At 41.9% G+C, this 25,063-nt stretch overlaps 1 protein-coding gene across 1 annotated transcript in view; it reads left to right on the top strand.

Annotated features, from left to right (window-relative positions):
* LOC122842958 (homeobox protein Meis1) overlaps nt 1-25,063 on the top strand; it is a 114,188-nt gene that overhangs the window by 15,279 nt on the left and 73,846 nt on the right. The window contains exon 7 of the mRNA XM_044137292.1: nt 5,360-5,471. Coding sequence (XP_043993227.1) covers nt 5,360-5,471 — 112 coding nt within the window. The remainder of the gene's footprint in view (nt 1-5,359; nt 5,472-25,063) is intronic.

Here is a 25,063-nt window from a genome sequence, read left to right as displayed (position 1 = left end):
AAAAGAAAAAAAGAGGGAAGAGCTGGGTGGCAAAGCACAACAACCCCAACCATTTTCTTTATTATTGCAAATGAATTGGCAAGGCAGCATTTCCTGCATGAGCGCTTGTATGATATGGGGGTCTGGCAAGGCGAGAAAGGGAAGCCCCCTCTCGCATCTTAGACGAGGCACAATGAGAAGGCATCGGATTGGAATGCCTCACCGATCATAGCGGAATCAGAATTTCCAGCAAGGAAAATCTTTTCACGGTGAATTAGGAGGGATGAAGGAGGGTATGAGGAGGGTGGGGAGAGGGAGAAAAAAGGTATGTGTGGCTCAAAAAAAAAAAAGAAAGAAAAAGAAACAGGGCTCCCTTAGCTTGGCGCGGAAGATTTAAGAAGTTTAGCTAAATCTGGGCAGAATAGAATGTGGAAAATTGAATTTACTGAACAATTAGGCGTTGAATTAATCTTTATCCTGCGCAGGAGACATGGAGCAGGTTGGGAAATTTTAAGGGGAGGGAGGCGTTTTCTGAGCGAGAGACCACGGCGGCTCATTAAGTGAACAGAATGAATCAAGTGTGAAGCCTTGGGCGCGGAGGGACGCTCCTCCTCCTCCTCCTTCATCTTCTTCTCTTTCTCTCTGTTTCTGTTTATTCATCTGTTCATCCTCTGAATTTACATACATTTAAGGTGTCCCTCTTCTTTTTGGTGCTTTTAAACTGTTTTTAGCACAGGGTAAGTGTGTGTGTTTGTGGGGGTTTTTTGTTATTATGGCAGGTGTGCATATGTTTGCGGAATAAAAAAAAAAAAAAAAAAACTATTTGTATGTGTGTGTTTGTGCAAGCTAAGTGACCAAGCAAGAGAAGTGTGTTTGAGAACACACACATGCTGCGCAGCCTTGTGTGCATCGGTTGTGTTATCTCAGCCGTGTGTGTATTAATTGCGTGTTAGATCAGAGCTGGGCCCCGTTCCATCCAAAGGGCGGCCTGTGATTATAAATAAACTCCCCCCCTCCTTCCCCTTCCCTCTCTCCCGTCCCCGCAGAGATGCCACCAGGGCCCCGTCTCGGCCCCGCCCCGTTTCCCATGGGGCCGCGGTGGCCACCTCCCAGCAGGCAAAGCGCTCTTTTGTTCAATTACAGCTAATGCAGTAATTTTTTTTTTTTTTTTTTTTGCCGTTTCCCCTCTCTGTGTTTTTTTTTTCCTTCGTTCTAATTATATTTTCAACTGGAATTTGTTAGAGAATTACAACAAAAAGGACATGGAAAAAGAAAAAAGACAAGGGGAATCACGTCCTTTTTCACAAGCCGACACTCTTGGGTTTTTTCACTTCTCACTGCTCGACTCCCCGGGGTGGGTGGGTGCTGTACTAGTCTTCTTTACGGAGCTCTGAGTAAACATGTTTGGCTTCTTTTTTTCTTTTTCTCTCTCTGTCTCTCCCTCTCTTTTTTCAAAATTTTTTTTAAACACAGCAGATTTGGATAAAGTTGGCAAAAGCTGCCGTTAACTGTTTGTGTTTTGCGCATGTGGTCTGGATTACCTCACTTCTGATGTGCTCTGGAGTCACTCGGTCATGCATGGGTGTTTCATTTTTTTGGGGGGCTTCTTGTTCCACGTTCAGCAAATAAGAACTTCTAAAGAGTTGAAACAACAACAAAAAAAAAACAACAACCCAAAAAACAATCATCCTGGTTCTTATCCCCGTTAGAATCAGCATCCCTGTCCCTATCCCAGTCATGCCGTCGCGCAGGAACTTCAGTTTTTATTGAATAGCCTCAGAGTCTAATTTGGAAAACGATTATATCGTCCATGTAATCACTGGATTATAATTTCATAGCCTGGGAACATCAAAGCAGCTCTAATCCGCTCCAAATGTGTTGAATTTGCTGACTTGTATTTTCCCCGCTCAAGTCTACACTCTGTTTTAAACAAATCCCATGTCATGAAATAATGTCTTCTTTTCTTTTAATAAAGCAAAGATCAACTGCAAACCCTTCACGCAGCGGCAGCAGCGCCAATCCCAATTGAAACCAGTTGTTCCCATTCCCACAGCGTTCCTGTCCTCTCCTCTCTTCTCGTCCTCCTTGCGGGTTTCTATCACTCATTTCGTCACAAAACGACCTAAAAGCACACGTGCACCCACTTTGATATCTGCCTCGTTTGATTTCGCAGAGCAAAGACAGGCGGGCGGGCGGAGGAGGCTTGATGAGCGTTTGCGTCGCGTTCGCGTACTGTTTGTTTGTGATATGGAGTCGTTTTGGAGGCATCTGACTCCGTTTCCCTTCTCCTGTGACGTCGCCTTTCTCACCCCTGCCTTCAGCGCTAACGTTGCTTCGCAGAGCGCCGGGAGACATCTGGTTTGGTTTCACTCACATGTAGCAGCCTTTGTGCGTTCGGCAGGGCCCGTGCGGTTTCTTTGCTCTTTTTTGTGTACGCTCATGTGCAGCGCGGTGCCAAAGCAGTCGTCTCTGTTGAGTTCTGTGGCGTTCTGTTCACGCCACAACGGCAAACTTTGATATGTTTCGGTGGGATTTCGTGTGGTGGACGAACTAAAGTAACCAGGAAAGGGAAGCGGAACAACTCCAACGTTTTGTCGTTTAAAGTCCGAAGTGTGCCGTGCCGTTCGGACTGGACGGAAAGTCTGTAGAGATGCACCTGATCCGATATCAATATCTGTATCGGTCCGATATTGAAAAAGATCCAGGATCGATGACAATGTGGGCGATCTATTCAGTCTAACTCTATGTGCGACCTTATGCTTTATTTAATTGACCTTTTCTTGCACATTTTGAACCATTTGAAATATTTGCTACTTTTTTTTTTTATGTTTGACCAAAGTACTGTAGTTCCCTATTGTTTTTGACAGATTCAGTTTATTAGTTATTTTACTTTGGCCGTTACACTCCTAATTGCACTGATTGAACAAATTAAAGTTGTTTTTACATGTTTGATGAAACTTGTGAAGCAATCAAGTGTTCTGTAGTGGTGCAAAGTTATCAAATTAATTTGTGTTTCTGTAATTTGTGTCAGTGTTTTTTTAAAAAAAGAAGAAACATTTTAATTAAACTCAGCTCTGTTGTTCTGTATCGGCCGATGATAAAAACTCAGATATCGCTATTCGTATCGGAAGTGAAAAAGCTGGATCGCTGCATCCCTAACCTGTGGACATCAAATTTCACGTTTTGGCACAGATTTTCTATTGGGTTCACATCAAGTCTTTAACTAGGCCATCATAGCACATGTTTGGATTTAAACTACCAGCTCTGGCTTCATGTTTATAATCTTTGCGCTGCTGGAAAGTGAAGCTCCACTCCAGCGTGTGAATACAAATCAGTAAAAGAAAAGAGTTTCTCAGTGAGGATTCAGTTTTGGCCTCATCTGGCCAGAGTGTCTTCTTCCACATGTTTGCTGTTTCTCTGAAATGGATTTCTTTCTTTTTGTCGCTCCGAAATCTACTAAGTTTTTAGCATTAAAAGAATGTGTGGCTTATGTTACACAGAGTTGCCTTACATCTTTCACACTGACCCCTGAGGCTCGTGTTTTATGATAAAGTAAGAGACGCGATGGAACATTTTTAATTAGCCGTAGCTGTTATTGTCACCAGAACTGTGGGTAATAGTGTCACATTGTAGCGTTTTCCTGATGTTCTGCAGGTCTACCATGTATCCTTTCCCCTGACCGTCTTACAACTGTGCCACTCTTACAAAACCGAAAATGAAATAGTTTTGATTATGAATGCAACAAGAGTTTGTCAGCGTTTGTAATTAAACACTTTAGCTAGATGTAGTGTGTATTTACAAAATTCTTTAATGCGTGTTTTAGTTTGTAGTGGTGGGGATAAAAGCGGCTTTTTGAGTGGAAAAGTCTCAAGGGGGAGTGAATACTTTTGTGAGGCAGCAAATCTGCATGTTTGAGTGCGACGAAGGCTTCAATGTGCATTGACATATTCACTATTTGTGGCGTGCGGTCATAATGTTTTCAGTCGTATCTGGGCCATTTGCTAACCGCTGTCCAGTGTCCAGATGACCCTCATCTGGCCTTACATGGAACCGACTTGCTATATATAAACTCCAGCTCTTGTCCAGTCGGTAGCTACTCAGAGGGGAAGGAGAGCATCAGTTTTGCACCGTAAAGTTTTTTTTGTTGTTGTTGTTCTTGAAGTTGGATATGCTCAAACATTTTCATTTGTTTTCATTCAGACTCGGCCCGATCGGTATTGCGTTTCATTTTGTTTAAGGAAAGATTACGGAAAAGCATTTGCTTATTTAATTTTGCTTTTGCCGTGCCCAAAATGAAATCTAGCTCCACTTCAGTGCGAGTGGTCGTCCATTTAAAAAAAAAAATTTATTATTTTTATTTCAATTTTGGACCAAACAGAGAATTTGTAGCGACGGGGGAATGCATGAGTTATTTACCTTCTGCTCTCGCCCTTTCTGCTCGGATGACATCACTCCCTGGCGCTTGCCGTAGCCTATCTTAAGTTGTAGCTGTTTCGTATTTTCATCTGCTAGTAGTTTGGGGCAAATGGAGGCGGCCACGGATTGCATGCTTCAGAAATCTGGGAACTGAAGCAACATGTTTGCTCTCTATTGATCTGGACCGGCCTTTTTGAGAAACGTCTAATAATCTGCATTTTGTGAAGAAAAACAAAATGTTGAAGGGCCTCATGAACTGCAGGGTGAGCTTTCGACTGAATCATGAGTTCGTTTTTAAGTTTGAATTTGTGTCTGTTTTTTATGCCATTGCTCTGGAAATGCTCCAATCAAAAAAAGTAGAGTCTGGCATCAAACTATATTTTATACTTTTCAAAAGTTGCTGTTTTTTGTTAATGTTTGACATAGCGATCAGCGATCCAATGACAGCCAGAAAACAGAAATACAATTTAGTTTATTTTTCCAGCTTTCACAATAAAACTACTTTAGCCAGACGTACTGTGTTTAGAAAATTGCTTTTTGTGGCTCTGGACGAGTTTTATTTTGTAGTACCGAGGGTTTTCTTTGCTTGAAATGCACTCAGTTAAAGAACAAAATTTGACCTATAAATGCCTTCATCAACATCATACAGTAAAACTATTGATAGGGATACGTATTTTGATGTAGAAACAAATTATAAATACAAATTCTTCTTTTTCCGATGGATTCAAAATAGTTATTTTTGTCTTTTTTTTTTATATGTAATGGTATTTGAGGGGAAGGAGAAAATAACAAAATCAGTCAAAGTTAGGACTGGCAAAGGAAAATAGAAGACAGAATTAACTTGATTGGTGCATCTTTACATATCTACATGCAATTCACAAACTAAAATGGATTAAAAACAGAAACAACAACCAATAGATGTATTAACAATGGCCGTCTCTTTGGTTGTCTCTCTCCCGAACAGACATCCTGGAACAGAGACCACGACGACACGGCGTCCACGCGCTCCGGAGGCACGCCGGGACCGTCCAGCGGCGGACACACGTCTCACAGCGGGGACAACAGCAGCGAACAGGGTAAGGGTTCGACCGCAGCAGAAGCTTGAAAAATGAACGAAAAGAGAAAAGTTCCTTATATTATGCCTGTTGCCTTCCTAACATTCTTTGAGCTTCAGTAGATTCTCTCAGAAGTCGGTGGAATCGGATTCTCCTCGTTTTTGTGTCTAGAACCCTAGATTTGACGTTCTCTTCCTTTGTCCTTTGGTGCATCGTGAAGCTCGGTGTGTTTTAAAGAGAGGCAGAGGCAGAGGTGCTGGTTGTGTTGGGATTAAGGCTGCAAACCAACTGCACACAGAAATGCAACTTTATGCATTATTGAGGTTGATGTCAGGGCGAGCAGTTTGCAGGGCTGCCTGTGCCAGGAGGCAGAGCCTGGGCAGGAGCAGAGAACGCTGCCGTTCCTTACGAAGTCAACACACACGTTCACACGCCGTGTTTCCAACTAAAATCCTGCTTCTTCTTTTTTTTTTTTTTTTTTATTTCGCCAGTACTGGTCAGCGCTGAGGGCTCAGACGTTTAGCTTACAGCGAAATGAAAAATAGATCATGTGGAAGAGAGGAACGGGCTGATGAAAGAGCCCTGAAATTACCGGGCCTGAGACAAAGAGACATTGTACAAGTGTGTGTCCACTCCTCTTCCTTTGATGCGTAATAGTCTGGGAGCAGCCAGCCAAGAGCTGATTGGTCGCTCTAATGAGCATGCTCTGTGCCGAGTTTGGGCTCCTGTCTCTGCGACCTTTGCCCCTTATTGACCAAACTGACACTTCATTTTTCACATCTTTCCAATTATAGACTGGCTCCTTATACTACAATGACTCCGTCTCATCATCTCTCTGTCACCTCACATCTCTGATTTTCTAACTCTGTCTGGGCTCTCGTAGGTTTTTGTTTTGCCACTGGACTTCATTAGAGGGTAAAATGTGGAGTAGTGAGCGTCTGCGTCTGTATGTTTGTTGCTGAAGCTGTGTGTTTTGTATCTCTGCGATGAATTTAGCCGAGTACAAACATAATTTCTGGTCAACTTATTTAAAAAAAACATGACTATGTTTGTTAAAATTGCTTTAATAACTTCAGGTTTTAGTTGACAGTTCGGGATGTAATAATATAACTGCCTCTGAAAAAAAGTTATTTGACGTTTTGTTTTTAAAAAGTATATTTTTTTTCTCTCACAAATGCGGCAAAGATTTGACTAATCACAAACTATGTTTCGAAGGATCGGTCCATGCTTGTTTTATTTTGTCTTGTCTCAAGGGGGGCCTAATGCCAAAAAATTATTCAAATTTTGGTTTTCCCAAAACAGAAGATCCATGTTCAACATGTCACACTTCAGTTTTTATGCCTTTCGGGATGTCAGACTGTAAACTAGTCTTGAAAAAGTACAGTTCAGATTCATGACTAAATGATTAAATTTCTCTTTAGCTTAGCATGGTTAGCAAGCTGTTAGCATTGTTAGCGTCTAAGCATAAGAACAAGTATACGTAAAACTGAAGAAAATGTAATCTCTGTTTGCCAATGTGCAATTTATGGTTTTAGCCTCAGTTGTTTTGGTGTGGCTGTACGTTCACCTAAGATGAGACACTACAGTGTTTGTTAGCATTTGATGACAAGATTATTGAAAGTCTAAACAGAGCTTGAATTTAAGAACGGGACCAAGACTCATTCATAAACAGAAAAGTAGTGCTTTACTTTACTTTTACTTTAGCACCTAGAGGAAGAAGCTAAGCAGGTACGTTTAGCTATCTGAGTAGCTAACAGTTAGCCTATGCTTACAAATCAATGACATTTAACTGTTTGCTTTCTGCTGAGTACCCAACATATTGCCACATAAATAGGTAAAAAAGTGTCGGTTGATTCTTCACTTTCAGCTTTTCAGAGCCGCTTTTTGCTGGTTTTGACTGACCTGACCGTAAGTTTACTGTAGCTGCAGTGCAACTCGTGGTTTTACGTTGTCACCAAAATCTCCAATAACACAGAAATAGTTGCTAGAATTGTCGCTGGTCGCTTTTTTGAAAAGAATTAGCTGAAGTGGTCTGAATATAGATTATTATGCGTAGATTAAACAGGGTCCCAGAGGTTGATATCTGAAAAACCTAAAAACAGCAAACACTTACTTCACCAGACAAAATGAATGCTAACACCCAGACTGGAAACACTTATGCCACATGATCTCATTGAAATGTTACCCTAGAACAGTTTTGTTGCTTTAAAATTCATAAAATGAGCTACAGATTCGTAATTGGGTTTTCCTTTTATGTTCCTCTGGGACGTTAAGGCAACAGGGTCAGTTTGACATCGCCTGGAAATTCTTGTCTAAATGTCACTTTTAAGGACAAAGTGTGTTTATACACTCAGCCATAGGATTTTCTGCTCAGGTGTGACTAAACTGTGGTAGAAGAAGAAGACACAGACACATCTAAAACTCCAGACTGCGAGAAGGATTTCCCTGAAAGCGTGACAGATCGTTTAGCTTTAGTCAACTGATTTTAACTAGCTGAAGGAGAGCAACAATGCGAATCTGTTGCGTAACGTTTGCGCTACGAGCTGGTTGAAACCTTTGTTGTGCCCGTACATGTTTTTTTTTTTTTTTTTGTTTTTTTTTTTTCAAACATTTTTATTAGTTTTATGTTTTCACAAACAAAAACAAAAAAAATTGTACACTGTGCAAGCAGTTACCTTACATGAATATGGGACACAAAACAAAAACAACAGAAGAAAACAAACAAACACAAAGGGCAAAATAAAAAAAAAAATAAAATAAAATAAAATAAATAAAAGGAAGCCGCCATACAATGTCACATTCCAGTTATATCATGTCTCCAGTGGTTGCCAAACATTAACATATTGAAGAGCCTGATATCAAAACAATCATAACTAGCCAGGTGACCAAAAAAAGAAAAAAGACACATAGTAATACCAAAGGAAGATGTACATTAGTTGTGACCTGTTGAAACCTTCCACTTTATAGGAGTCTGACCTCTCATCACAAGTTGTGTCAGCTCTTTAGGCAAATAGCTTAGTACAGGAGACCACATATCAATGAAATGCTTCTCATTACCTTTAAGAACTGCACTAAGCCTTTCATGAGGGAGGACCCTAAATATTTCTCTATACCATTGTGTGATTGTTGGTGGTTTATCCTTAATCCAATTAATTAAAATACATTTTCTAGCCAAAAGTAATAATTTGTCACAGAGTTTGAAGTGCAATTGTGTCAGAGTGACTGATTTTGAAGGGAGGCCAAGAAGAAACAGACCTGGGTCACACCTGATTCTTACATGAAATACGTCGCTCAGCTCTTTAGAAATTGCACCCCAGAATCGTTTAATTAGTCTGCATTGCCAGAAATAATGGTAATATGTTCCTACCTCTCTTCCACATTTATTGCATAAGGGAGAGAGCTGGCGATCCATCTTATTGAGTATAAAAGGTGTTATATGTAGACGATGTAGTATTTTATACTGTGTCTCTCTGAGCGTATTACATATAAAGGTTGAATTGACCACATTAATGGCTTCTTGCCAGTCATCCTCAATGTACGCTGTGCCAAGATCTCCCTCCCATTTCCTTGCAATGTCCCCAGCACCACCTGGGGTAAGAGAGTACAGGACTGTGTAGAAAGCGGAGATAAAATGCCTAGGATTATCCCGGTCGACAAGGAACCTCTCAATCTCATTGTGTGTGACCAAGCCAGAATGAGAAAACCTCATAGAACCAATGAAATGGCGAATTTGGAGAAATCCAAAAAAGTGTTCTTTAGGGATACCAAATTTTGTCTGCAATTGTTGAAATGTCATGAGTATATTTTCTGTAAACAGATCTCCGATCACTCTCACTCCTCTGTCATGCCACAGGTCAAAAATGTTGGGCTCAAGGCCTGGGATAAAATCCTGGTTTCTTGTGAGGGGTGTCAGGAGTGAGGAGCAGAGCCCACCTCCCGAGTGGTTCCAAAGTCCCTGCCACACCCTAACTGTGTTATAAATAATTGGATTATGTTTAATGTCTCTCGATAGCTTTTTCCTATCTCCGGTTGTGAGGCTCCACAAGGAAGCAGGTTGAGAGGCCCACGATTCAAGGCAAGGGTTTGAGTTGAGATGAGCATGTAACCACTCCCACAGATAACGAGCATGGCAAGCCCAATTGTAATAATACAAGTTTGGCAAGGCCAAGCCACCTCTGTCCACAGGGAGCTGTAAAGCTGTGATTTTCTGCCGTGGCCTCTTGCCATGCCAAATGAATCTGGAAAATGCTCTCTCTATATCCGTAGTAACTTTTTTGGATAGCCAAAGGGGTAACGTTTGGAGGGGATATAAAAGTCGTGGGAAAATGTTCATTTTAATTAAACTTATCCGCCCCATAAGTGATAAGGGAAGGTCAAACCACCTTTCTAAGTCCCTCCTTATTTTCCGAAGTGTGGGAGAGAAGTTAAGTTTCCATAGCTCTGTCAGGTTAGGGGACACATTAATTCCAAGGTAAGTGAAGCCATGTTGGGAACATTTCAGGGAACAGCTAGAGGGTAGGTCCTGGACAGTAGCACTACCTAATGGCATTGCTTCCGGTTTATCAAAATTGATTTTATAACCTGAGAAAGAACCAAATTCATAAATAGTGGACAAAATAGATGGCATTGAGATGTCAGGTTTTGTTACGAATAGCAGGATATCATCTGCGTATAATGCTATTTTATGAACTTTACCGCCAATCATCACGCCATGTATATTTTGTTGTGATCTAATAACCACTGCTAGGGGCTCCAGCACAAGAGCAAATAGAAGTGGGGACAGAGGACACCCCTGTCGAGTTCCCCTATGTATTGTGAAAGGTGGAGACAGAACACCATTAGTCATAACACAGGCAGACGGGGAACTGTAAAGTATTTTGATCCATTTCAGAAAATCGCCTCCTATCCCAAATCTCTCCAAAACATTAAATAAGTACTTCCACTCAATCCTATCAAATGCCTTTTCAGCATCTAAAGATACAGCAAAGGCTTTACAGTTTGTTTGGTTTGAGTACTGAATTATATTAAGTAATCTTCTCATATTAGTGAAGGAGAAACGATTTTGTATGAACCCAGTCTGATCGGGGTTTATTAAAAAAGTCAAAAGCTTCTCCAGTCTCATTGCAAGCAATTTAGAGAGCAGCTTACTATCTACCCCGATAAGGCTAATAGGTCTATATGAACCACAGATGTCTGATGGTTTATCTTTTTTAAGGATGAGGTTAATGTTCGCCAGGTTAAGTGTTGGCGGCAAGCCTCCACGCCCAAACGAGTGTATAAACATGTCAGTAAGTGGTCCTACCACGAGGTGGCTTAATTTCTTATAGAATTCTGGACAGAAGCCGTCAGGTCCAGGAGCTTTTCCACCCTTAAGGGAGGTGATGGCTTCTCTGACTTCTTTCTGAGAGATTGGAGCACCTAAAACTTCTTGTTGTTCCTCTGTCAGGCGAGGGAGAGTCACTCCACTTAAGAATTTTGTTATTTTAGCATCGGGCGAATCGCATTCAGATGAGTACAGTTTTTGATAGAATTCCCTCATAACCCTATTAATGTCTGTTGTTTTGTGGTGTCTGTCTCGGTTATTGTCTTGTAATGATGAAATTGTGTTTGCTTCCATTCTGCCTTTTGTTAGTCTTGCTAGTAGCCGGCCTGGTTTATTCCCTGATTGATATAATCTGTGTTTAGCAAAGAAGATGGACGACTCTGCTTGTTTTGTTAGTAATTGATTTAAAGCTGAGCGAGCTGCTTCTAGTTTTTTAGAGAGTGCTCTAGAAGGTGTATTTTTAAATTGTAACTCTGTCTGTTGTATTGTTCTTTCTAAGTGTAATTGTTCTTTAATAGCAGCTTTTTTCTGAGCTGTGGTATATGATATGACACTTCCCCTAATAAAAGCTTTAGCCGTCTCCCACAGCAACGAGGGGTTGACATCTGGAGTCTTGTTAGTATCCATAAAGAGATTCCACTGATCTGTAATGTAATCAATAAAAGATGGATAACTCAGTAGAGACGGATTCATCCTCCAGTGGCGAGAAGCAGGATCAGCATAAGGTGGGCTAATACATAAGATAACAGGAGAGTGATCGGAGATTGTACATGTGCTAATTGAACAATTTCTTACTCGATCCAACACCATTCTTGAAGATAGGAAGAAATCAATCCGAGAGAACGTTTGATGGGGTTGAGAAAAAAAAGTGTAGTCTCTCTCTCTCGGGTTAGTGACTCTCCAGGTGTCATACAGTTCTAGGTCTTGGCAAAACTCTCGCAACCTCAGACTTTTTCTTGATATTGTAGTAGATCTAGGAGGAGACTGGTCAACACATGGGTCATGAATACAATTAAAATCTCCCCCCAATACAATATACGGTGTGTGTACAGAAGCAATATCCGATAAAAGTTTTGGGAAGAAAGTAGCCTCATATATATTTGGACCATATATGCAACCTAATAAAATGTGCTCTCCATAAAGATATCCTGAGATAAGGACATATCGGCCATCATTGTCGCTCATAGTTTTCTCCAATGTAAAGGGAAGACTACGGTGGATTAGTATGGCAACTCCTCTACTCTTAGAGTTATGTGACGAGTAAAACACCTGGCCCACCCAGTTCCTCCTCAGTTTAAGGTGCTCATTGTCAGTTAAGTGGGTTTCTGATAATAAAGCTATTTTTGTATTTTCCTTTTTCAAAAATGTTAGGATACTTTGTCTTTTTATCACATTATTTATTCCCTTAACATTAAGGGAGACTATTTTGAGATCACTCATAGTAAAGCTAAAGAAAGCTTGGCAGTCTGTGAAAGAGAGTGCCAAGAGCAACAGTAAACCTCCATAAATTTACAAAAAGCAATTGAAAAATCGGCAGTTTGGTGACATGAAAAATAGGTAGCTTACATTGTACATTGGCGTAGACAATAACGAAAAAAAGAACCCTCGTGAATGAAAGAACAGCCATCCCCAAACGATGGTCCCCACACAAACTCCCACCCCCAACCCCCCTGTGCGGTTCTGGAACTCCAGCCGCAGAAAGAAAACGAAAACTGGGGCACATGAATCCGAGAAGAGTCGCCGCCGAGAAGAGAAGACCAGACATCCTCACTAAAGCTAAGCCCCCCCACCCCAACCCGAGCCATAGCAATTTAGCCGCATACCTAATAAATTTTAAGCAACCAACACATTTTTATCATATATTGATCATCCACATGAGACACAGAGTGAGCAAAGGTCCAAATCGCGTAACATCTGAACAACAATTAGCCGCATACCTTTGCAACTCTGCACCGAGGAAAGAAGGGAAGAAAAAGTAGAGCATCAACCTCCATATCAGGTCCAGCGTCTGGGACCAACCAGCCTATACCATGGTCTCAGTTCAGTTCGTCCAGGAAAGCAAGTGCATCCTTGGGTGAGCGAAACGATCGGGTTTTCCCTCCGTGCGAAAAAGATAGAACAGCCGGGTATCTCATGGAGAATTTAATCTCCTTCTTGATAAGAAGTTCGCACACCTCATTAAACGCACGGCGCATCTCCTTGACAGCAGCAGTCATATCCTGTCTGATAACGATCGTTTGGCCTTCGTATGTGAGCGGAGCCTGCTTCCTTGCCGCCGCCAAGATCCTGGATGTATCTCTGGAGTGATGTAGCTTAACGATCACAGCGCGCGGCCGGTCACGTCTCGGCGGACCAAGGCTCCGGTGAGCCCGGTCGATCTTAATGGCGCCCCGCTTACACTCCAAGCCAAGAAGAGTTGGGAGCCATCTCTCAAAAAATGAAACTGGCTGTCGGCCTTCCGTATCTTCTTTGAGGTTATAAATCAAGATATTATCCCTTCGGTTCCGTCCCTCCAAGTCGATACATTTCTCGGTCAGAATATGCACTTTTGACTCCAGCTCTTTCAGCCTGGGTTCCACCGTCAACATGTCGTCCTCCACTGCTGAAATGCGGTGCTCTGCATCCGTGATGCGCTCCGTGTTGGCTTCTAGTTTAGCAGAGATGTTACTCAAAGTGGTGGCAAACTCCGTAAACTTTTTATCCATCAGGGCTGAAATCTTCTCGATGACAGATTGAGAGATATCGGCGGCCAGAGAGTCAGGGTCGCTAGCAAGCACCTCGTGCTGTTGAGCTGCCTGGTTAGCTTCTTTGCTAGTTAGCGTATTCTTCCTCATTGGCTCTTCAGTTAGTTTGCAGGCGGAAGATTTGGCTGTTTTAGGATTGGGCATGGTGTCCGGTTGCTATAAGATAAGCCTACAGCTTGTTATCTTGGATAAGGATGAAAAAATAAGCCAAATTAGCTCGGGAGAAGTGGGAGCCCAGCGACAAGCGTCCGCTCAGGGTAACTGCATCACGTGACCCCCGCCCGTACATGTTTAACCACACAGCGTATTCTTTCTTAATCTCAATTTTTTTTTTTTTTTTTTGTGAGGGCCCAGGAAGTCTCAAACAACTTTCCATTTCAGAGCCTGCAGCCGCCGCGATTCGTTTTAACAGGAGCCCACATAAACAACGGGCTCCCGTAGCATCAGAGCGCGGTGACAACGGTAGAGCGCCGCGGGACGCGTTGGACCGCGTTCAGGTTTATGTGGGTTAGCAGCTATCACTGCCACGTCATATTGGCTCGGGCAAATTCTGTGTCATTCACTTGGTAATCCCAGTAAGCTGGTTATTTATCTGTTTGGCACTTTGCTCACTCTCTCCCTGACAGTTGTCTCTCTTCCCCTCTCTCTCGCTCTTTCATCTTCATGTCTCACCCCCCCATTTGCTGTTTTCCCTTGTCTCCCACCTACACTTCAGTCTCCCTTTCATTTGACTGTCAGTTTGTGTCTCTCCCTCATGCATCCCTGTGCTTTCTCTCCTCTTTTCTCCTCCCCCTTTTTTTTTCTTCTCTGCCTCCCACTCACTCTCAAACATCACCTTTTGTCTATCCCTCGTCTTCCCTCTCCCTTTACCCCTCTTTGTTCCCTGTGTGTTCGCTTTCATTTCCTACCGTGTTCTCTTCCATTTTTCCCAACTTTGTCCATGTTTTTCTTTACACTTTATCGTTTCAGCCTCTGAACATTTTGTTTCCTTTCTTTGCAACCTATTCTTCTCAGACCACACTTTTTCACAGTTCTCCATTACTTCTTAAGTTGTCCTGTATTGCCAAGTGTAATGTACAGTTGTGTTCGAAATAATAGCAGTGCCTTTAGAAAAATGAGTAAATGTCAAAATTCTTCAAAGAAATTGTACTTTAATGAACACAGATACATTGGGGACACAGTACATTCTATTCCAAAGCAAAACAATTGCGCAAAGTCATCAAAACTTAAATAATAATAATAATATTTCAAATAAAGTAAGAAATGGCATGTTCAAAAGAATAGCAGTGTTGCCATCTTTCCTTGGAAACTCAAAAATGTACTGTACAAACAAAGAAATTCTTGATAAGTGAACCTAGCTGAGTATCCTAAACTAATATTTTGTTGCAAAACCACGGTTTCCGATGACTGCTTCACATCTGTGGTGCATGGAGTCAACCAACTTCTGGCATCGTTCCACAGGTATTGCAGCCCAGGATAATTGCACTGTATTCCACAATTCCTCAGCATTTCTTGGTTTTGCCTCATGCACTGCACTTTTTATGTCAGCCCACAAGTTTTCAATGGGATTAAGGTCCGGGATTGTGCTGGCCACTCCATCAGTTGAATCTTGTTCATCTGGAACCATGCTTTTGCTCGCTTGCTGGTGTGTTTGGGGTCATTATCCTGTTGAAAGGTCCACCTCAAAGGCATTTCCTCCTCAGCATATGGCAGCATGACCTCTTCCAGGATCCTGATGTACTGGAACTGATCCATGATCCCTTGTATGCGTGAATCGGACCAACACCATAGTATGAAAAACATCCCCATATCATGATGCTTGCACCACCATGCTTAATGGTCTTCAGTGAGTACTGTGGCTTGAATTCTGTGTTTGCAGGGCGTCTGACATACTGCCTGTGACCCTTAGACCCAAAAAGAACAATCTTGCTTTCATCTGTCCACAAGATATTATGCCATTTCTTTTCAGGCCAGTCAATGTGCTCTTTGGCAAATTGTAAACGCTTCTGCACATGTCTTTTTCTCAGCAGTGGACTTTATGGGGCTTCTTGCTGGAAGGTTAACCTCAGTAAGACGCCTTCTGATTGTCACAGTACTCACTGTCAACTGAAGGTCTTGCTTGATCCTCTTGGATCCCATCATTGGCTGAGTCTTCGCCAGTTTGGCTATTCTTCTGTCCATTCGAGGGGTTGTCTTTCTTTTTCTTCCTCGTTTTTCAGTTTTTTGCTCCCATTTCAGGGCATTTGAGATCATTTTAGCTGAACAGCCAATGATTTTCTGCACCTCTTTGTATGTTTTCCCTTCTTTAATCAATTTTTTTATTAGGAAACGCTCATCTTCAGAACAGTGTCTTGAACGACCCATTTTCATTGTTTTTTCAGGAGAAATGCACAGCCAGCATGCCAGTTGTCTTGATCCTTAAATACGGATCACCTGTTAACACCCTTTTTTCCCAGAATACCCTCCCTAATTGATGCCCTCTCTAATTGAACTCACCACTGCTATTTTTTTGAACACACCCTTTTCAGTTAATCATTCAATTTCACAGAATCCACAGTATGCATGGCTGTCCTGTTGGGTTTGTTGGTTTTCTATACCTTTATTTTACCCCCCAGAAACTTATCTGGGGTATAGAGTTTGAAATGTTAATAAAACCAGTGATTTTCTTGCTGCTGTTGAGGCACTGCTATTATTTCGAACACAACTGTACTAAGGCAATTGCCTGTATGCACACACAAACTTTAATGACACCCCGTTCTTTGGACATAAGCGTTGGAATTGAGTCGTCTCGCTGTTTGTAGCCATAGAAGCTCGAACTCTTCTGGAAAGGCTTTCCATGAGGAGTTCGGAGCAAATATTTGTTCATTCTACCTGGCGCTTATTTTTAAGGTCAGACACTAATGTTGGATGAGTTGGCCTGTCGCAAAGTCTCAATTATAACCCATCCCAAAGTTGTTCAATTGGCTTACGGTCAGAGTCCACCTTACTAAACTTACTGAATGATGTGTTTTGTTTGCTTTTAAAAAAAATAAAAATTACATACTGCAGCTTTCATCGCCCCTTTTTTTAAATTTGAATAAACATGCACCTGAATTAAAATGATATACACTGTATTAAAGACTTACTAAGACTAAGTGGTGTTGAGAGAAAGATGGTTTAATCTCGTTGGAGGTGTTTTAATTCTCCACGTAAAACGCGTAGGAAAATGTTTGCCAATTTTTTTTCTTTTACCAGTCTCTATTAGTTCTGCCTCTTTCCTCACTTCTGTCCTCAGACCTCTCCTTCCCTCTCCTCCTCTGCTTATCATCTCCTGTCCTCCAGCAGAGCGAAGCAGCTCAGATGAAGGATGCTGGATAGACACGGCCCTTTAACAACTGAATTTGCCTTTCTTTTCTGGAGGGCTATTACTGAGAAAAACACATGCTTCTGCTCTGGTCTCTTCTTACCGGGTCATTGCCCAATGGTATAAAAATCGCTGTTTTCACCCGGAAGTGTACTTTCTCTCTCTCTTTCCAAAATCAAAGAGCCAGAGAAACCGTGAGAACTATGGATCGACATGAAAGATATATACATTTTTTTCCACGATAAGATGGTTAACGTCAACTCGTAAACCTCGCAGATGTTTTGCAGAGCTTCGTCAGTGTCAGCGAGGCGGCGGGAGAGAGACGAAGCCCGGCTCTTATTCTTACATGTGGTGACAATCCTCACATGCTGCATCCTCAGTTATGGTGTTTATGCTTTGACCACAATGCCCATGGTATTTTTTAGCTCCAAATTCCACTGGCAGTCACAGGGAAAAAAAAAAAATAGAGGGAGGATCACATTTGCTTCACACATGTCATTAAAATCAGTTCTGGGTGTCTTCCTTTCTTCCCCGAGGACTCACACTAAGAAAGACGCTTATTTTTCTTTTTTTTTAATTATTTTATTTTTTTTATTTCTCCTCTCTTTCTTCGGGAGATTCTTTGTAAACATCCAGCAAAGCGCTGACGAGAGAACTCCCTGTAGCTAATTAGTCCCGCTCTATTAGGCCAGCTGTGCGCTAACTAGTTCCTACCAACAGCCGCGCTTTGTTTTAGCGCCCCACAAGCTGCCTTGGATCGTACTCTTGTGTGAAAAGTAATGCTCGGAGGGTAAAGGGAAAAGCTAACAGATCATATGCGCCGGCGACGGCTGGGAGTCCCTCATGTCGTCTCTTTTTCTCGCCGAATGAAGTGGCTCCTCTTTGCCTGTGTGAATTCGTATTGCGTGCGAGGGAAACAGAATAACATTCAGGCTGCGACTTGGTCAGCTGCAGCCGTGCGGTCGGGTGTTTGCTGTTTCTCTCTCTCTATCTGAAAGCTACAGGGTTCGGCCTCTTTGCCGGTCGGAATCGTCCCGGGAGCGAGGCGACGACTGCTGATATTAGATATGTATCACCAATTACCCGGACTGTTTGTACAAAGTACAGCGCGCCGCGCCAAGACAAATGGCTCCCTGTTCAGCTTCATGTCGGTGTCTGCCTTCGTTCGCTGGTGTCCAAGTGTTGGTTTGAGATTTTCGGAGTTTATGATATCCAGCTTGAGGCTTTTTCATTCGGCTGAATTGCGCTGGAAAAACAAGTAGTATGCAGAACTTTCTGAACCGCTCCAATTTTCTTTGCTCTTTTTTCCCCCCCAAGTAGCTAGACTTTGTTGTAAGGATTTCCAGTGGTCTTGATCAGTAGGATCTTCAGGCTGTTTAAAAGTCTGTCCATGTTTTTTTTCTTTAAACTTTGGCTGTTTTTTTTATATTAGAAAACTAAATTTTGTAGAGAAAAAGGTGGCCTTCCGTTTGAGCAATGTAAAATAAAAAATAAAACGTTGTGAAGAAGGTTCCTGGTATGATGGCCTCTGTGTTCATTGTTGGTGTCTTAGTATTGGCCTGAGATTTGAGCTTGTGTTTTAACAAAACACACAAATGTCCAATCATTTCTTTACCCATTGCCTCCATTCCAACTTCAAAGTCGGACAAAATAACTTCTTCTACATTTGTAAAATTGCGATTGTAGAGAATTAGTAGTGAGAGTGAATTTTACTATTCAATTTTACTGGATACTTTAGAGTTGTTTTATGTGAAATAGGGTTATTCACTGCAAAATGTCTTGAAACAATATCAGAAATAAATTTCACCAATTTTCCTCATCAATCACAACATATAACCTTCAGGGGTTGTGAGTCTTCATCGACCAGCCAGAGATATTTCTGATGTTTTCATGCATCCATCCATCCATGCATCCACCCTCCAACAAGGTCAGAGCTCATAGCTGCTGTTTGCGCTCGTCTTATTGGGTAGTTTCCAGAGTCAGGGTGGGCTTTTGCAGATACGGACACAGGAGCCAAGCAATCAGCGGTCGGCCTCTGCTCGTCCAATCGTTCAGCGTCCTGTCGCCCCCTCAAAGTCACCGATTAATTGGTCCGATTGTCCAGTAGACTGGAAGAGAGGGAGCTGTGATTGTTTGTGTGGTCTGTTACCCTCTATGACTTCCTCTACTCTTCCAGTGCCTCAAATATGCTGTAGAATCTGGAGTGGTAACCAAGTTCTGCAAAGGCGTAAAGCCTTACAGCAGCAACGATACGCCCAACGGTTCCACTCCTCTGTTAGAAAAATGTCATAATGCATTAATTCGAGAAAAAAAAAAAATCAAGGATGATCATTGCTCGGTTTGAGGTGCGCTTCGTCTAGACGATGTCTAGACGTGATCGAGCAAGATCTCTCGGTCCGGTAATTGTCTTACTGGTGTCCAGCTTTACCAGTAATCTGTTCAAACGCGAGGCTCTTGTGGGTGGATAAAAGGTGTGCGGTTCCCTTGGTTTAGATTTTTTTTTTTCTGTCGGTATCACAGGAGGTGTGGAGGTAGAGGTAGCTGGCAGATGCAAACATGATTCTCCTTTTGATTTCCTCGGGGTGTGAGTACAGGGGAGGAGAGCGAAAGCAGAATAAAAAAGTAAAAAAAGAGGCTGAAAGAAAGCGTGTAAAATGGAAGAGTAAGACGAGATGAAAGGGGAGAAATCTCCGCGTAAATGCAGCGGAAGCCTCTTGGAGGGTGGAGCTGTGTCTTTATGTGTGTGTGCAAATCGGTAGGGAGAAGGGAGCGGTGGAAAAGTTGTGGCTAATCACGGCGTTAAGTGCTGCCGAGTGTCATTTGGGACTTCACCGAGCTGAATGCGCCGGTAAAGAAGCGCAACATCTCTTGTGGAGAGACATTAAGGTAACTCTTCCAACATAAAACGTGTGATCCAAACTTTTTGTTCACACGCAGTTTATAAAACACCAATATATGACAGCTATATAGTCTGATTGCTTAGAAAACGTCCTTACAAAGCAGCCCCGGACTGTGTGTTGCTGGTAGCAATGTTTATTCCACCTTCCCCAGATTTACGGCTTCTCAAACATTATTACCTGCAGTTACCTGGGAAAAGTAAAGGCTGCTCGGCGCCCGGGCTTGACCTTCCTCGGTCAAACTCACTGAGGGCTTTACAACTTCTCACTCTCGCTATCGCGGCGGCTGACGCGTCCGCTGTCAAGTAATGGCACGTCTTACTGAAAACCGATGTACCCTGATAAGATTTTATGGCCAGCAAGCAAACTCGAGTGGCCTGAGTTTGCTCCTCTCAAAAGGAAAGAAATAAAAAAAGAGGAAATTGTTTCAGGTTCCCACAGAGCGGAGTCCGTTTGCATTTAGGATTAAGGTTGTTGTCACACATCTGCTGGAGACGGGAGGGAGCGACGAATAAAAGAGCCTAAAATAAAAGCAAACAGCATGATTTCCTCCACCTCGCCTCTCCTTCTCTTATACATCATTTAACATGAAACGATCCTCTGCCGGTTCAATCACATCCACAAACTTGGTTTTATTGGCCTGAGTCAATATTTCATGTGTGAGAAGCTAATAATCATAAACCCATCGGATAAGATGTACGTCCACATTTGACTGAGAGACTCTGGGAATTACGTGAGGGTTTATCAAACATTTAGAACGAGAATAACTTTGGAGTATATTAGGTTTTCCAGTGAGCGTCATAATGACAGGCTGTTTAGAAACAGCAGAGTAAAACTAGACAGGGCAGTACTGTTAGGGTTTGTTGGAAGAAAGAACACAATCTGAAATGTTCTTTTCCATCTGAACACCAACATTGGTGCTAAAAACCAAAGTTGAAGAAAAAAAACCCCAATCAGATTCTTGACTTGTAATTCCAAGTTGAAAATTTGGAAGTTTTCAAATTTCACAATGCATTTAAAATACATTCTGAAAGCAGTTTTTGATGAGGGATGCAGTTTGATTTTGTGGTCAATTTATACCCCGAAACTTGAATGTACAGTTTCTCACTGAGGAAAAACAAAAAGTGGAACCTGGGAGGTGCTAAAGTTGAGGGTTTGTCACCAATTCTCATCTCAAAATTCAACATGACTACCACTTATAAAACCAGCTGTTTACTTCTATTTCCACTAGCAATAAACCAGTTCCCAGCCCCAGTATTGTACAATTCCTGTTTAAGTGAACATTAGGCCAGAGTGCTTGGATGCATCACAGCGTTCCCACACAGTCTGGAAAAGTATGAATTTAGATTTTTATTCTTTCCAGATCCGTGTTCCTAAGGAAAAATAAAACACGTGGCATAGAAAAATGCTTGGATTTCCTGACTTTCATCCATCTGTCCATCCAATTTGAACATGAAGGTACAGCAGCTGGTGTGTTAGATTGCCAGTTGCTTTCCAACGTGCAACTAGATCACTTGCTTTCACACCAGTCCTGTTCAGTCCGTTTTAATCATACTTCAGTCTGTATGCCTAGAAAGTCCGCTTTGCTTGGAGTGGTGTGAATGTGCAATCAAACACTGATGGGGAACAAACACTGTGGTCCACCTACAATCCTCGGCCTTTTTTGGGTTGAAGTGAACTCTGGCACGGTTTCAATGCAAACCGCCAAGCGCTCTGGAGATCGCTTCAAAAGCAGGAAGCGGAAATAGGGCAGGGCATTCTGGGTAAATACAACCAAAACAAATACGTGTGTCTAGCGCAAGCAGGAGAAATGGCTCGTGGTCTTTTACCAAAGGCAAAAAGAGAAATCCTACAACTGCTAAAGCCTGACGCTGCTTCATTTGGTTTATATTTCGCAAAGAAGGACGTTGCGCTCCTGTCTTCTTCTGAGGTTTTTGTGTCGTTTCCTCAAGTGGTTCTTGGTGCAGCGCCACCACAGGCGGAGGAGAGAACAGGATTTTCAAAGGGTTGTTATTGTTTCACACTAAGCAGAGTGAAAGTAAACCACAGCAGCTGAAAATGTAACAAATGTTGCAATTTTGGTCCCCAATTGAACCAGTCGACTGGACTGTCATGTGTGAAAACAACCTTAAGCTCAGTGAACCACAAATGTAACTTCCATCTTCAGAGGTAAATGAAACACAACACAAGCAGTCAGTCCACTTATCTTTTTGACTACATTGTACATATTAGCTCTGAACCATAGCTCAGTTTACAAAGGTTAAATTGCTTTATATTTACCCTGCAAATAGTTGATACCAACATCTCTGCCACTAAGTCAGCCCCAGTGCCAGAAGTGATACTTGTGGCAGAGCATGGATGCATGTGTTAGCTCCCCCTCCCCTCTCCTGCCTCTTTTCACTCTCCTCTGTGTCTTCCCTCTTGCCGTTTGCTCATTTTTGACTTTCTGCGATAACATCGGGTGGAATTGCCAGCACGTTTTGAAGCGGAGTTATTGTTGCCTCTCCTCCTTGTTACTTTAAGTTTCCCATGCATCCCTTCGGCTGGTGTATCCGTCCGTCTGCCGGCTACATGTGGGCATGTTTGCATGACCAAAGAAATGCAAAGTCTAGCCCCGACCATTACAATATGCCTTGTGTGCAGAATTTACATGAAATACATATTCATTCATGACAAGCATCTGCACAAAATATCATCCTTGGTACTCCACCCCCCCACTTCACGTGCCTTTGCTTAGTCTCTGGGCTTCCCTCAAGAAAGTCTGTAAACATTAAAACATATATATATATATATATATTGCTTTGCAACAACTTATTTTCTGTATTTAATGCACATGGATACAATCATACAGTCTGGTGGCAAGAAAAGAAAAGAAGAAGAAAAAAATGGTTTCATTTCATTTGCTTGACTCAGGGAGTGCTAGTGGGAGGGAAATGTATCTTTAGCTCGTATGTTATAATTGTGGCACACTAATGATGTAGACACATTCTCACTGTCTGTTTACAGGAAGCACTCTTCTTTAATTTGTGACTGGTGCGAATGCCAAATGCCTATATCTAATTACTGGTGGTTGCTAAAAGATACTGTTTACACACACCCTCTGTAGCCTTCTCCATGTCTCTCGTGTGTCGGAGGGGGAGAGATTAGCAAAAGAATGCTTGAATGCGTTGGAAGATTTTCTCTCTCTTTCCTTTGATTTTTCACTTAACGTTACATAACAAGACGTCCTGTTACGCTGACGACCTGTCCTGGAACTCAAAAGACATTTTGGCGCGGTGGCGCGTCTCGAAGTTGATCTGAAAACGTATGACCTGGCAGCCCCGGTTCAGGTTCAAGTTCTGTGCACGCCACTGCAATTTGCTCAATTGTAGTGCAGCCGTGTCCCAAAGGAACACGCTGGTTTCGTCAAATTACTAGATATCGCTGCGTTTAGAAGTAAATTCTGCAGCTCGGATTTGCAAATGCAAGCACTTTGAAGCGTGGCGAGGCACTCGTCATGCAAATCAATGTGGCAGACAAGGAGAAAACAAAACAAAAAAATTGCATACGCTTTCGCTGATGCAGTCGAGCATGTGGGTGTTTGGATGAAAAATTACAACAACAAAATAAAAAAGTGACAAATTTGGAATGGCCACCAGTTTGGGCTCCTTGTTATGCTCTGTTTTTAGCTCCAAATTAGCTGGAGTCACATGTCAACTCCTGTGCTTGGTAGTGTACAGTACACACAGCCTGAATAATTCAAAGATAAACTGTCAAAGAAAGACAATGCCCCGTTCCCCTAATAGTAGTAGTACAGGTTCTAAGGGAATCTGACAGTAAAATCACAGCGGCTCGTTGCTGATGTGTCACAACACATTATGAATGGTCCAGAAAATGACCTTAAACTCTCTCTCGCTCGCTCCTCCTGACTTTGCACTCCTGTCACTGCCGACTGCATCTTCCTCCTCCTCACTGGAAACCGAGCTGAGCTCAGGGCCCAAGAGGCCTCTGATCAGAGTCGTGTTAAGATGTCACTGATATCTAAATACGGTATTATTGTAGAAAAACTGAGTTGGATGACTCAGACAATGTCTTGTCCTCACTGTATATATATTACTGTATATGTCTGAGTTTAAATGAGTATTTTGTTTTTACCTATTAAGGGGTATGATATGCATTTTTACTATTATATGGGTCAAAATATAACTAATAACTCATATTGTATTGGAGAATTGGGGCAATCACCTCTGAAAGTTATATATAAGACAAACTGTTTGTTGCATTTTTATATGTAAAAAGATGAGATGAAATTTATACAAATGTAGTTATTGGCTCATCAATTGACCTTGAGCATTAATAACACCAGTGTAAAGCAAACCTGCTGTTGAAAGATGCTTTTAAGATATACTATTCAGTTTAATTCAGTTCATTTTAAAACTATACTGATACTTCATTTATCCCAAGGGGAAATTAAATATTGTTGCAACTCATTTAATGAGTGGATGTGGGCAGGAAGGATCTCCTGTAGCAGCCTGTGTTGCAGTGAATTTGAAGAAGCCTCTGACTGAAGACACTTTTTTTTTTTTTCTTAGACAGTCTTGTGAATAGGATGGCGAGTAGGACTGTTGATAATTTTCTTGATTTTATATATTTAAAAAAAACTCCTGACATGTTTATAAATGGATTAAAGCTTTATATGCACCGGGAGGATACAAGATAGAAGGAACAGGTGAGATAAATAAATTGAATGTTTAGCAGCTGCGTGAAAGCAAAAAGAGAGACAATAAGGGAGTCTTACTTGTCAAGGTTACACCAAACGTGTTTAGCAATAGGTGGGGGAGGGGTAATGTCATATCAATATAGTCTCCATACAGGTAGAAAAAATTCTGGTGTTTATCTTTTTTTTTTTTTTTTCGGGGGGGTTGTCTAGTAAAAAGAGGTTTAAACAGAAAGAATACATTGCTGGAACCGAACCATGCTTAGTGTGACCCAACAGCACACAGCAATACACACACAGAGCATTGCCCACACACACACACACAGCCACAGAGAGGCTATGTTTATTTAGCCTTTTGATAAAGAGATTAGTCTCATCATCCCACTCTTTCAAGCTAGCAAAGGGGGTCCATGTTCAGGAAATCCTGGCTTTCCTGATACAAACTCCTGTTAGGGAACAGCAGCTTAAGGAAATACTTATGATAAGAAATTCATACTATAACTCTTAAATAATAAAATAGGCAGATCCTATTTTTAAGAGAGGGGGAAAATAGTTAAAGTGGGGAAAGTACTGAGAGCTGGCAAAAGATAAACACAAAAACGTTAGAGGG

The sequence above is a fragment of the Gambusia affinis genome, linkage group LG13 (genome assembly GCF_019740435.1).
Source record: "Gambusia affinis linkage group LG13, SWU_Gaff_1.0, whole genome shotgun sequence".
NCBI classification, from domain to species: Eukaryota; Metazoa; Chordata; class Actinopteri; order Cyprinodontiformes; family Poeciliidae; genus Gambusia; species Gambusia affinis.
The sequence above is the reverse complement of the archived record's forward strand: the minus strand, read 5'-3'. Positions and strand labels throughout refer to the sequence as shown.